This window comes from Ranitomeya imitator, chromosome 1 (assembly GCF_032444005.1).
Source record: "Ranitomeya imitator isolate aRanImi1 chromosome 1, aRanImi1.pri, whole genome shotgun sequence".
Classification (NCBI taxonomy): domain Eukaryota; kingdom Metazoa; phylum Chordata; class Amphibia; order Anura; family Dendrobatidae; genus Ranitomeya; species Ranitomeya imitator.
This window is the reverse complement of record NC_091282.1, coordinates 1,230,823,362-1,230,836,114: the sequence shown is the minus strand read 5'-3', so window position 1 is coordinate 1,230,836,114 and position 12,753 is coordinate 1,230,823,362. Positions and strand designations below refer to the sequence as shown.

The 12,753-nt window shown below is 47.8% G+C and overlaps 1 protein-coding gene across 3 annotated transcripts in view; it reads left to right on the top strand.

The window, feature by feature from the left end:
- The first annotated feature begins 7,344 nt into the window (after positions 1–7,344).
- The window catches only part of SLC4A11 (solute carrier family 4 member 11), a 348,451-nt gene continuing 343,042 nt past the window's right edge, over positions 7,345–12,753 (top strand). For 2 of the 3 annotated variants that reach the window (XM_069745126.1, XM_069745125.1), the window contains exon 1: positions 7,346–7,645. In XM_069745126.1, the coding sequence (XP_069601227.1) occupies positions 7,588–7,645 (58 nt within the window). In that variant the 5' untranslated portion in view covers positions 7,346–7,587. Of the gene's footprint in view, positions 7,646–12,753 lie in introns of all 3 variants that reach the window. The other variant, XM_069745127.1, reaches the window with a different exon arrangement.

Here is a 12,753-nt window from a genome sequence, read left to right as displayed (position 1 = left end):
GGCTATGGATCCTGCCAAACTACAGGCAGTGATGGACTGGCAGGAACCCCATTCTCTGAAAGCGGTGCAGCGCTTTATGGGGTTCATAAATTACTATCGTCAGTTCATCCCCCACTTCTCAACTCTGGTAGCTCCCTTGGTATCCCTCACCAAGAAGGGAGCGAATCCTAAATCGTGGTCCGAAGAGGTCTCCAAGGCCTTCACTTCTATTAAGTCCCACTTTGCTAGCGCTCCCATCTTACATCGTCCCGATGTGGATAAGCCATTCCTAATGGAGGTGGATGCCTCTTCCGTTGGTGCAGGAGCAGTCCTCTATCAAAAGGATGCTCAAGGTCGGAAGCATCCATGCTTCTTCTTCTCAAAAACCTTCTCACCAGCGGAGAGAAATTACTCCATCGGGGATAGGGAGTTGCTGGCAATGAAGTTGGCCTTTTCGGAATGGAGACATCTCTTGGAGGGTGCTCGGTTCCCATTCCAAGTCTTCATGGACCACAAGAATTTGGTCTATTTACAGACAGCCCAGCGGCTGAATTCTCGTCAGGCCAGATGGTCCTTGTTTTTCTCCCGGTTCCACTTCACTCTACATTATCTCGCCGGGGAGAAGAACATTCGTGCTGACGCTCTCTCTCGCTCCCTGGTGTCAACTGTGGAGGAGGAGGACGAGCCTCGGCTCATTGTCCCTTCAGAGAGTCTGAGAACCGTAGCTCCGGTTTCGCTTGAGTCTGTGCCTCCGGGCAAGACTTTTGTCCCCATCAATTTGCGTCCGGAGGTTCTCTCGTGGGCTCATTCGTCCAGAGTGGGTGGACACTTTGGGGCAAAGAGGACATCTGAGTTGTTGGCGAGAATGTATTGGTGGCCACATATGGTTCGTGACGTTGGAGACTACGTTCGGGCATGTGTCTCTTGTGCCAAAAATAAGTCTCTCCGTCAACGGCCAGCTGGGTTGTTATACCCTCTGCCGGTGGCAGACAGGCCCTGGGAGATGGTCGGGATGGACTTTGTGGTGTGGCTCTCCGCCCGTAACATCAGGCTGCGAGTTGAGTCCACTAAGTTTGCGCCTCGCTACTTGGGTCCCTTCAAGGTTCTCGAACAGGTTAATCCTGTGGTCTACCGCCTGGCTCTTCCTCCACGCTTGGGTATCACCGACACCTTTCATGTGTCCCTCTTGAAACCCGTATACATGTCCCGGTTTTCCGAGTCATCTGCCGGGACATCGGGTTCGTCTACAGACGATTACGAGGTGAACGCTATTTTGGGGTGTAAGGTGGTACGCGGCAAAAAGTTCTATCTGGTGGATTGGAAGGGTTATGGTCCAGAGAACAGGTCATGGGAGCCTGCTGAAAACATTCGGGCCCCACAGCTCATTGCTGCCTTCGAACGTAGCGAGGCCCAAGGAGGGGGGGGGGCCATGTTAGGAGTCGAGTTTCCTCTGCTGCACAGGGGGAATCTCGATCCATCTCCGCTGCGGTCTCCCATTCTCCTCCAGCCGCAGTGGAGCCTGCTCAGCAGGGACGTCAATCCCAGCGTCTCGCTCAGTCTGACTCTGTGAGAAGAGTTACTGCTGCTTCTCCAGCTTCTGCCTGTAAAGACTATACTGGTCAGCAGCGAGTGGACTTCTCTGGGACTAAGTCCTTGTCTGCGCACACTGAGCATGCCCAGGGCAAGATCTCCCGTTGGAGATCGAGGGTCATGTGCTCAGACTCTGCAGCGCATTCTATTGGTCCTCTTGGCAGGTCTTGGAAGGGCAAAGTTTCTGTGGCCACTTCCTGTCCTGCAACTATATAAACTGCGCATGACCGCACGGCCATGCGCTAGTGTACAATTTAATACGTGTGTTTGTTGTGAGTGCAAGTCGTTCTTTAAATACCCCTACCCTATTGTATGATTGTTCGCGTATGGAGTATGGCTGCTATCTAGCGCCCGACTTATCACTCAACGTGTCACACACGTGTCAGCGTCTACTGCTGTGACTGCCAGTGCGGTGCCACGCGCCAGTGTGCGCTTCCTGACCCACGTCTGGGTGCTTAGTGGTGCCTGCCAGCACGGCACAGTTCGCACTTCGGTGCCTTAATTATATAATTCTTTTCACACCCAGTAGCGGTGTAGTGCCAGCAAGGGTCTAATCGGACTACAATCCCTGTTGGGGTTTAGTTCGCTGACCACTTTCTTGCGCTCTATGTGCGGTACCGCGGTCCTGTGACTAGTGTTGAGCATTCCGATACCGCAAGTATCGGGTATCGGCCGATACTTGCGGTATCGGAATTCCGATACCGAGATCCGATACTTTTGTGGTATCGGGTATCGGTATCGGATACATAGAGATGTGTAAAATAAAGAATTAAAATAAAAAATATTGATATATTTACCTCTCCGGCGGCCCCTGAACTCAGCGCGGGTAACCGGCAGGCTTCTTTGTTCAAAATCAGCGCTTTTAGGACCTGAGAATCACGTCCCGGCTTCTGATTGGTCGCGGACCGCCCATGTGACCGCCACGCGACCAATCACAAGCCGCGACGTCACCGCAAGCTATTAACGCGCTCATTTTTAAAAATGAGCGCGTTAATGACTTTCAAAGACGTACCGGCTTGTGATTGGTCGCGTGGCGGTCACATGGGCGGCCCGCGACCAATCAGAAGCCGGGACGTGATTCTCAGGTCCTAAAAGCGCTGATTCTGAACAAAGAAGCCTGCCGGTTACCCGCGCTGAGTTCAGGGGCCGCCGGAGAGGTAAATATATCAATATTTTTTATTTTAAGTCTTTATTTTACACATCCCTATGGATCCCAGGGCCTGAAGGAGAGTTTCCTCTCCTTCAGACCCTGGGAACCATGAGAATACCTTCCGATACTTGATGTCCCATTGACTTGTATTGGTATCAGATATCGGTATCGGTGATATCCGATATTTTTCGGGTATCGGCCGATACTATCCGATACCGATACTTTCAAGTATCGGACGGTATCGCTCAACACTACCTGTGACGCAACAGGATCGCTTTCTTCACGCTGGGTGAGGTTTAACCCACGCGTGTATACTTTTGAATACCGCCATATTGTCTGTCATTTCCTAGCAGCAGGTTTCACCTGCACGGTGGACCCCGGACTGCGAACGCATCTATATCATCTCTCTTGGTGCGTTCCGCCAGTCCTAACACACGGTGCCCGCCTCAAGAAGATCCGCATAGCAGAAATAGCTGATCTCTCCTCTAAAATTTCTAAACTCGAGTCACAGCATAAACAAGACCTTTCCCCAGTTACCCTGTCAGATTTATCCACGGCCAGACAGAAATTACTCACAATTGTAGACCAGAAATCCCGATGTCTTAGAGAGAAAATCAGGAGCCGTTTCTATCACTTAGGAAACAAGAGTGGCAAATTTTTAGCAAGGGCCCTACGCCCAAGAGGTCCGCAAACAGTCATCCCATTCATAAAAAACGCTAAGGGTAAGGTAGCACATAGTACACGGGATATATTATCCAGCTTTTATGACTACTATAACTCCCTATATAATATAAAAGGCCACTTTGGGGATCTTCCGACCCACACGTTCCATGATAAAATTAAATCTTACATTCACTCAAATAGGTTACCCGCGGTTTTGGAGGAGTGCCTAGTGAGCATGGAGGAGGACTTCTATTAGTCCTGGCCCTGATGGTTATTCAGCGGGATTTTACAAGCAATTTTTGGATCTTTTGGGCCCTCCATTCCTGGCCGCATGTAATTTTGTCGCCTCAGGGGGGTCATTCCCCCCACAGGCTTTAGCCGCCCATATAACAATCATCCCGAAACCAGAAAAGGATCCCTCCCTGTGTAGCAGTTACCGTCCCATTTCACTCATTAATATAGATGTAAAAATCTATGCCAAAATGATCGCTAAAAGATGAAGTTGTCTCTTGCCTCATCTGATTAATCAAGATCAGGTAGGATTCGTCCCGGGAAGAGAGGACAGGGACAACACTATAAGATCCATCCTATGTGTTTATTATCAATTGATGCCGAAAAGGCATTCGATAGGGTGGGCTGGGATTTTATGTATCAAACGTTAGCGGGTATTGGATTAAAGCGGAAAATGCTGAGGAGCATCATGGCTCTCTATGAGTCCCCATCAGCACAGATCAAAGTTAATGGCTCCCTGTCGGACCCCCTCCACATACGAAATGGCACAAGGCAGGGGTGCCCTCTGTCACCCCTGTTGTATATATTAACTATGGAACACTTGGCCAACGCGATTCGTAATAACGTATCAATTGAAGGGGTGCAGATCTCCTCAGAAGAACACAAGTTGGCTCTATTTGCTGATGATGTGCTCATGTATATCACCTCACCTATAACCACTATACCCAATGTTTTATTGGAGTTGCATCGCTTTGGCCAATTGAGCAATTTTAAAATCAACTCGCACAAATCTGAAATGCTAAATATTTCATTATCTTCTGCATTAACCTCTCAGTTACGATCCTTCCCATTTAAATGGCACCCTGACTCCCTCAGATACTTGGGTATAGCTCTGACTGCCAAGACGTCACAGCTGTACGAAACTAACCATAAAATGGCCCTCCGTAAAGCTGAGCTTGATCTGGAGAGATGGAATAAACTACACTTGTCCTGGCTTGGAAGGATCAACACGATAAAAATGGATCTATTACCACGTCTTCTCTATTTTTTTCAGACCATCCCTATGGTTCTACCTGCTTCCTTTTTCTCCAGACTCAAATCAGCAATCACAAGATACATATGGTCGGGCAAGCGCCCTCACCTATCATACCAATAAGTAGACCTAAACAAGAGGGAGGTCTGAGCCTGCCTAATTTCCTGCTCTATAACCATGCCTCCATCGGAACCTGCTTACTAGATCTATACCATAATAAACTTAAAAAAAGTGGGTGGACTTGGAGACAAAGATTTCAGGGGTCAATCCCAGAGTTAACATCTGGCAGGGTGGGGGTGCAGGGGTTCAGGGGGGGAGCCTTCCCTTTCTTACAAGAAATCTGATTCTTTTTGTTAAACGCAATAACCTAAAGCTTAATATGTCATCTATACCAGGTCCCTTGACCCCGATCTCTGACAATCCGGATTTCCCTGCGGGCCTAGATAAAATCATATTCTTTCATAAGCATAAGGATAGCCATCCAATAGTCAATGATTACATTGCCCCTTCATCTGTAAAACCTTTGCACTCCCTCTTTGAGGGATCAGAAACTCCGCCTGGGGTATGGCTACTTTATGAACAAATCAAAAGCTATGTTCTCAAGGTATCCAAACAGGTTGACCTATTCCGACAGCTTACTTCTTTCGAGTCAACTTGCCTGGGTGGGGACCCTCCATCACACACAGTATCACGCTTGTATAAAATGTTCCAGGGGCACCAGATTTCTACACTAGATCCTCCAGCTTTCTTTCTGAAATGGGAAATTGACTTAAATAAATCGTTAGTGCCAGATGACAGGAATAAGAGTCTTCTCTATACACTCATATCCTCATTATGTGCGGACTACCAGGAGAGAGGTTATAGACTTTTGGTTCGGTGGTACAGATGCCCAGACAACATTCATACTATGTTCCCAAATACCCCAGACACGTGCTGGAGATGTTGGAAGGAGAGGGGATCGTACACACACATCTGGTGGTCTTGCCCATCCATTAAAGGTTTTTGGGAGGATGTTTTTGACCTTCATAATAAGTTATCTATGCACAAAGGTCGCCCCACAATAGAGATGGGCCTGCTATCTATCTGTGAGCTTTCCATAGCCAAATTTAAGAAAGGCCTCCTTAGACATTTTTTGACGGCCGCACGCAATTTAATACCCCGTTACTGGAAGCAGACGAATTTCCCTTCAAGATCCGAGCTTGTGGCAGAACTGAACCACCTCTTTAGAATGGAGCAACTAGTTGGTCAGGATTCTGGGACTTTGGACAAAGTCCTAAACATATGGGCCCCTTGGATAGTGTTTAGGGAGTCCACAGAACTGACCATATGGCTCAGTTGAATCTCTGGCTCAAATCATTAATTTCTTCGGCTATGGCCTCTCGGGATGTGAACAAATATGCATTAATATTAATTCCAGGTTGAGTCGGACGGGATAGCTGAAACTCTCTTTGTCCGTTAAATGTTGTATTGGTTAAAATTTTGTTATGGCTATGAATAGGAACCAATTCGGATAACCTACTACGGCAATATACCCGAATCTAGTCACTAATACGGGTTCCGGAGATATGGGTCCTTACTATAAATGTATTTCATCGCCATTGGTAATAACTTAATACACGGTTAAAGGGTGGGTGTCCTTGGGTGCCCACTCTAGAATTAACCCACAGATTTATGGTTCTTTTTGAAGAGTTACTAAAATAGCCCTTTTTTCTAAAAGGAGACAAAGGAGCCATTGTATGGGATTGTAGGGTAATGTTTACTGCATTTTCTTTAGGTTACAGGTTACAAATGTCATCCCAAGTTGTATCAATCTGCTACTATTTCACTCTGATAGTATCTGTATATGTGATTTCATTTAATGAACCTGATTTACACAAATTTGGAAAGGTCTGTGTGCACCGGAGTGTTACTCACCATCACCAAGCAGTTTCTTAGGAGTATCGTGTGACCCATCACATGAAGACGACTTCGTCATTGGCCGGTGAAGAAAGAGGACACTGAGGTCACTTGTGATGGTCCTGATGGATGACCTTACGTCACCGACCGTGGGGAGCGGGGACATAATGGAGGGTGTATGTGTCACATTTAGGGGATCGATCTGCCGGGCTTGTGCGGATTCACAGCAGCCAATGTTGGAAAGAAGAGTACAAGATCGAGGAGGGAAAAATTCAGCCCACCTCAGACTCCTATAGACAATGCACCAAGCCTGGAGTCACTGACTGTATCTGCTTCCTAATGGAGAGGGGCTAATACATAGCCAAGTGGTCCCCAAAAATGATAACTGTGAAGCCAAGAACGTAGTTTTCATACTGGATCATGTGCAATGGTTAATACTGTGCAAACATGGAGGAGACTTTGTCCCTGTCCGATGCCTACGGTACACGATACGTATGATTACAGGGAGTACTTGTTTATCAGACATGGTCTTAAGTCCTATTGTGAAGATTTCTTTGTGTGTGAGGGCGGAGAGGCGGATGGCAATCTACCAAAAATGCCGTAATGACTATGTACAAATATTCCTTGCAGGTCCATTAACTTGCACACAATATGTTCCCAGTATTAAAGCGTCCACGCTCTAAGTCGTTTCCTCGTCTTGGTCAAGTTTCCATGCTATTTGCTTACTTATATTAAGTGACATTTGTGTGTGCATTGGGGGAAGGGATCTCCGAGGAGAAGGGAAGGTGCACATCTGTCTCGTGCTGCCGGATCATTGACGGTTTTGATGATGGTTCTCCGAGGGCTGAGCTGCACGTACAAAGGTCTGAAACACATGAGGTGACCTTGACATTGCTTATAGGTGCATGAGATTTTAAGCTGCGACCCACACCTGCTGCCTTCCCAGCTCACCTGGGCTACTGACGGCTCACAGCTGTTCCAAGGGTCCGACTCCTGCACTCGCTTTGCGTTACGACCCGCGTAGCTCTCTCCAGACCACAGCAAGATGAAGGGAGACCAAAATATGGCGGACAGTGTGGAAAGTCTGGAGACAACTGATGAAGGTAGGACCCATGACCCAAGTTCTTATTTACTTTTGTGATGCCTCGTGAATTGTGGGCCTTCCCTTGATCCAAAAAAGTTTCAAACGTAATTACTAAACCTCCCATTAGAGGATGCCTCCAAAAAAGTGACAATTAGTCATCGGCATTCACTAATGGACTGGTGGAAGATCGTAAAGTAGATGTTTGAGGTCTACAAAAAAATAGACTAACACCCATAGCCATCATTAATTGGGTTGTGGACCACCAATGAGAGTGAAAACCTCCACAGTTGTCATTCAGGACCATTTTTATGAGGGAAGGGTTGACCGGCAATGCATTAATGAAGTTTCCAAGATATTTGGAAAAAGCTGTGGCCATTACTTACAACTCCATTAGAGGTTGGAAGGAGCATCACTGATATGTTTCGGGACCTCCTTCATACTGTTGCCCGGGCCTCATTATAAAGTTGGTGGTGCCCATCCGGAACATCTATGGGAATTTTCCACGCATATATTGTAAGTCATTTTCATAGTGGACTAAAAAAAGGGGGGTTCATTTTGATAAAGACCCCCCTTTAAACAGAACCTGCCATTTGCCTTACATATCTATTTTTTTACATGATGTTAATGCCGCTGCTCTCCTGAATCCAACAATGTTTTTCTTTTGTTCCTGCACCTTTCTATTCCTGAGATATCGCCCCTTCTTCACCTATATAAAAATGTAGGCTTTTTTTCCAACTGGGCGTACTGCTCAAGAAGCCTTCCACAGAGTAGAGTTCCAAAACCACACCCATTTGACTAAAGAGACTAGATTTATATACAGGGAACAGAGGGGAATATCTCAGGAACGAAGAAGATTAGGAAGAAAAGAAAAACATCGCCGGATTCAGAAGAACAGCAGCATTTACACCAGATGAACAAAAATGGAAATAATAATAATAATAATAAAGAAGAAGTAACAGGTTCCTTTAATGCTTCATGATGTACAGTAATATAAGTAAGTAATGTAAATAAGAACTCATGTGATCAACAGAGAATAGTATGTACTATTACAGAATAACAACCATCCACTAGATTGGTTGATCCTCCTGTGATGGCGAGGTGCCAGTACACCGATGTCTGGGTGTGCAGAGTAGTGCCACGTCAGAGGTGGCTGGAGATGGGTACGTGCCGGACAAGCAAACCAAACCGACCCCATAAATCACCATTCACCTTAATCCACTCCTGATATTTATGAACAGTTTGTCACAACAAAAAACTTTTTTGCGCTCTCCGAATGGAGGGCAGCAGTGAAGGTTGTGACTTTCTGGATATTGATGTAAAAAAAAAGTCCTTCAAAATAGCAATTCACCGAACTATCTTAATGGATCTGTCAAGGAAAACCGTTCAGCTCTGACTCTAATGGTTCTGAACAAAAAATACTTTTATGTGCGGTCCTATGTTTCATGTTGTCCTTGCGTTAAGCGTAGACCTTCCATTTTTGCTTTTGTTATGCAGCCTCTCCAGCTAAGTGCTCTCCCACATACTGACCTTATATCTGCAGATGGCTGGGGTATAGAGATAAACAAGTGTTATCATTAGTAAAAGTCCGAAAATATCACACTTGGCACTGATACACCTCCTGACCTGATGTGTATGGTGTCTGTGCCCTGGTCAGCTATGCTAAATGGAAATATTGAATTCTCTACCAAATCTGCATCTTCACAACTTGCTGGGGCCTTACAGTTCTCAAGTGTAATCTGTCTTTAGAAGCAGAGACACAAAGTGACTACAGCAAAGACTGGCCCCCATTTGGAAGAAGTTGGGATGGGTCTTTGTCTCTACATGAAGTGGTGGCAGGTCTTTGTCTCTACATGAAGTGGTGGCAGGTCTTTGTCTCTACATGAAGTGGAGGCAGGTCTTTGTCTCTACATGAAGTGGAGGCAGGTCTTTGCCTCTCTACAGGTAGTGGGGGCAGGTCTTTGTCTCTACATGAAGTGGAGGCAGGTCTTTGCCTCTCTACAGGTAGTGGAGGCAGGTCTTTGTCTCTACATGAAGTGGGGGCGGGTCTTTGTCTCTATATGAAGTGGGGGCAGGTCTTTGTCTCTACATGAAGTGGGGGTGGGTCTTTGTCTCTACATGAAGTGGAGGCAGGTCTTTGTCTCTACAGGTAGTGGAGGCAGGTCTTTGTCTCTACATGAAGTGGTGGCAGGTCTTTGTCTCCACATGAAGTGGGGGCAGGTCTTTGTCTCTACATGAAGTGGGGGTGGGTCTTTGTCTCTACATGAAGTGGAGGCAGGTCTTTGTCTCTACATGAAGTGGAGGCAGGTCTTTGTCTCTACATGAAGTGGAGGCAGGTCTTTGTCTCTACATGAAGTGGAGGCTGGTCTTTGTCTCTACATGAAGTGGGGGCAGGTCTTTGTCTCTACATGAAGTGGAGGCGGGTCTTTGTCTCTACATGAAGTGGAGGCGGGTCTTTGTCTCTACATGAAGTGGAGGCGGGTCTTTGTCTCTACATGAAGTGGAGGCGGGTCTTTGTCTCTACATGAAGTGGAGGCAGGTCTTTGTCTCTACATGAAGTGGAGGCTGGTCTTTGTCTCTACATGAAGTGGGGGCAGGTCTTTGTCTCTACATGAAGTGGAGGCAGGTCTTTGTCTCTACATGAAGTGGAGGCAGGTCTTTGTCTCTACATGAAGTGGAGGCAGGTCTTTGTCTCTACATGAAGTGGAGGCAGGTCTTTGTCTCTACATGAAGTGGAGGCGGGTCTTTGTCTCTACATGAAGTGGAGGCAGGTCTTTGTCTCTACATGAAGTGGGGGCAGGTCTTTGTCTCTACATGAAGTGGAGGCAGGTCTTTGTCTCTACATGAAGTGGGGGCAGGTCTTTGTCTCTACATGAAGTGGGGGCGGGTCTTTGTCTCTACATGAAGTGAGGGCAGGTCTTTGCCTCTCTACAGGAAGTGGAGGCAGGTTTTTGTCTCTACATGAAGTGGGAGCGGGTCTTTGTCTCTACATGAAGTGGAGGCAGGTCTTTGTCTCTACATGAAGTGGAGGCGGGTCTTTGTCTCTACATGAAGTGGAGGCAGGTCTTTGTCTCTACATGAAGTGGGGGCAGGTCTTTGTCTCTACATGAAGTGGAGGCAGGTCTTTGTCTCTACATGAAGTGGAGGCGGGTCTTTGTCTCTACATGAAGTGGAGGCAGGTCTTTGTCTCTACATGAAGTGGGGGCAGGTCTTTGTCTCTACATGAAGTGGAGGCAGGTCTTTGTCTCTACATGAAGTGGGGGCAGGTCTTTGTCTCTACATGAAGTGGGGGCGGGTCTTTGTCTCTACATGAAGTGGGGGCAGGTCTTTGCCTCTCTACAGGAAGTGGAGGCAGGTCTTTGTCTCTACATGAAGTGGGGGCGGGTCTTTGTCTCTACATGAAGTGGAGGCAGGTCTTTGTCTCTACATGAAGTGGAGGCAGGTCTTTGTCTCTACATGAAGTGGAGGCAGGTCTTTGTCTCTACATGAAGTGGAGGCTGGTCTTTGTCTCTACATGAAGTGGGGGCAGGTCTTTGTCTCTACATGAAGTGGAGGCAGGTCTTTGTCTCTACATGAAGTGGAGGCAGGTCTTTGTCTCTACATGAAGTGGTGGCAGGTCTTTGTCTCTACATGAAGTGGGGGCAGGTCTTTGTCTCTACATGAAGTGGGGGCAGGTCTTTGTCTCTACATGAAGTGGAGGCAGGTCTTTGCCTCTCTACAGGAAGTGGAGGTGAGTCTTTGTGTCTCTACAGGAAGTTGGGACGGGTCTTTGCTGGTCTACAGGATATGGGTGCGGGTCTTTGCTGGTCTAGAGGAAATGGGGGTGGGTCTTTGCTGGTCTACAGGAAGTGGGGGCGGGTCTTTGCTGGCTGGTCTACAGGAAGTGGGGGTGGGTCTTTGTCTATCTAGAAGAAGTGGAGGCGGATCTTTGCCTCTACATGAAGTGGAGGCGGATCTTTGTCTCTACATGAAGTGGAGGCGGATCTTTGTCTCTCTACAGGAAGTGGGGGCAGGTCTTTGCCTCTACATGAAGTGGGGGCGGGTCTTTGTGGAGCGCCCCCAGACCCAGGGCCACGAGCTTTCGATACCGGGCCCTTCGGTCTCTGAATTAGGGTCGTCACGGTGGCTAGACCCGGTCCGTGACCCTGCTAAGGGGCGCCCAATGAAAGGTGATGGTGTGATGCGTGGTGCGAGGCGCGATGAATAACAAGGACACAGGGTTGCAGTCTCTTTACCTCTTTACTGAAGGCTTTAGGATCCGCAATCCAGAGCACTGCTAACAGAGCTGGCTGAGACCGGCCGGTCCGATGGCACATCCAGAGTTTCCTTTGCAGGTGGAAATCAGTGCCTACCCACTAGCGCCTGTGTGTTGTAGTCCTTCCCTGCTGAGCACCACGGGATAGTCCTCACAACTGTTGTGTCTGTGTTCGTTCGTTCTTTCTCTCTCTTTGTCCCCCAGATGATATGGTTAGGACGCACCCGTATGACGGGTAGGCCTGGAGTTATTCTGGGACCCTAGAGACGCCCCTCTCCCACAGTTGCCTCCCTTGTCTGCTGAGGTGATTTAGGTGAGACAGCCAACCTATAATTAGCTGCCCTGCCGTGTTGAAGTAATGCGTAAAGTCTCTTACTTTCTCGGTGCTCCGGCCACCGCTATGCACCTCAGAAGGATGTTGCCTCGGTCTCACGGCACGACTCCTACTGGCTCTATCTCCTTTACACTGTGATCCCGCTTCTCACTTCTCCACAATCAACTTCGCTTCGTGTCCTTTCTAGAATACCGCCGCAAGGTAGTGCAGGCACGGCTCCGTAATGATCTGTTCTCCTTTCTAGCCCGCTGTCAGGACCTCATCCCTGACAGGTCCTCTCTCTAGCTCTCCTGGGCTCTTTCTGACTAACTTCCTGTCCAACCCCCAGTTTTACCAGAGTGTGAAGAGTGGCCTACTAGATAGAACCACTCCCCCTGGTGGCCGGAGTGTGAAGTGTCATGTGTGTTTGTGATACCTGGTCAGAACTCCTTTAGTGCCATCAGACGTACCATCACTCCCCTTAGCGGCAGAGTGTCATACTGCAACGACCAGATCTCTGGGGCGCTGCATTTGCCTCTACATGAAGTGGGGGCGGGTCGTT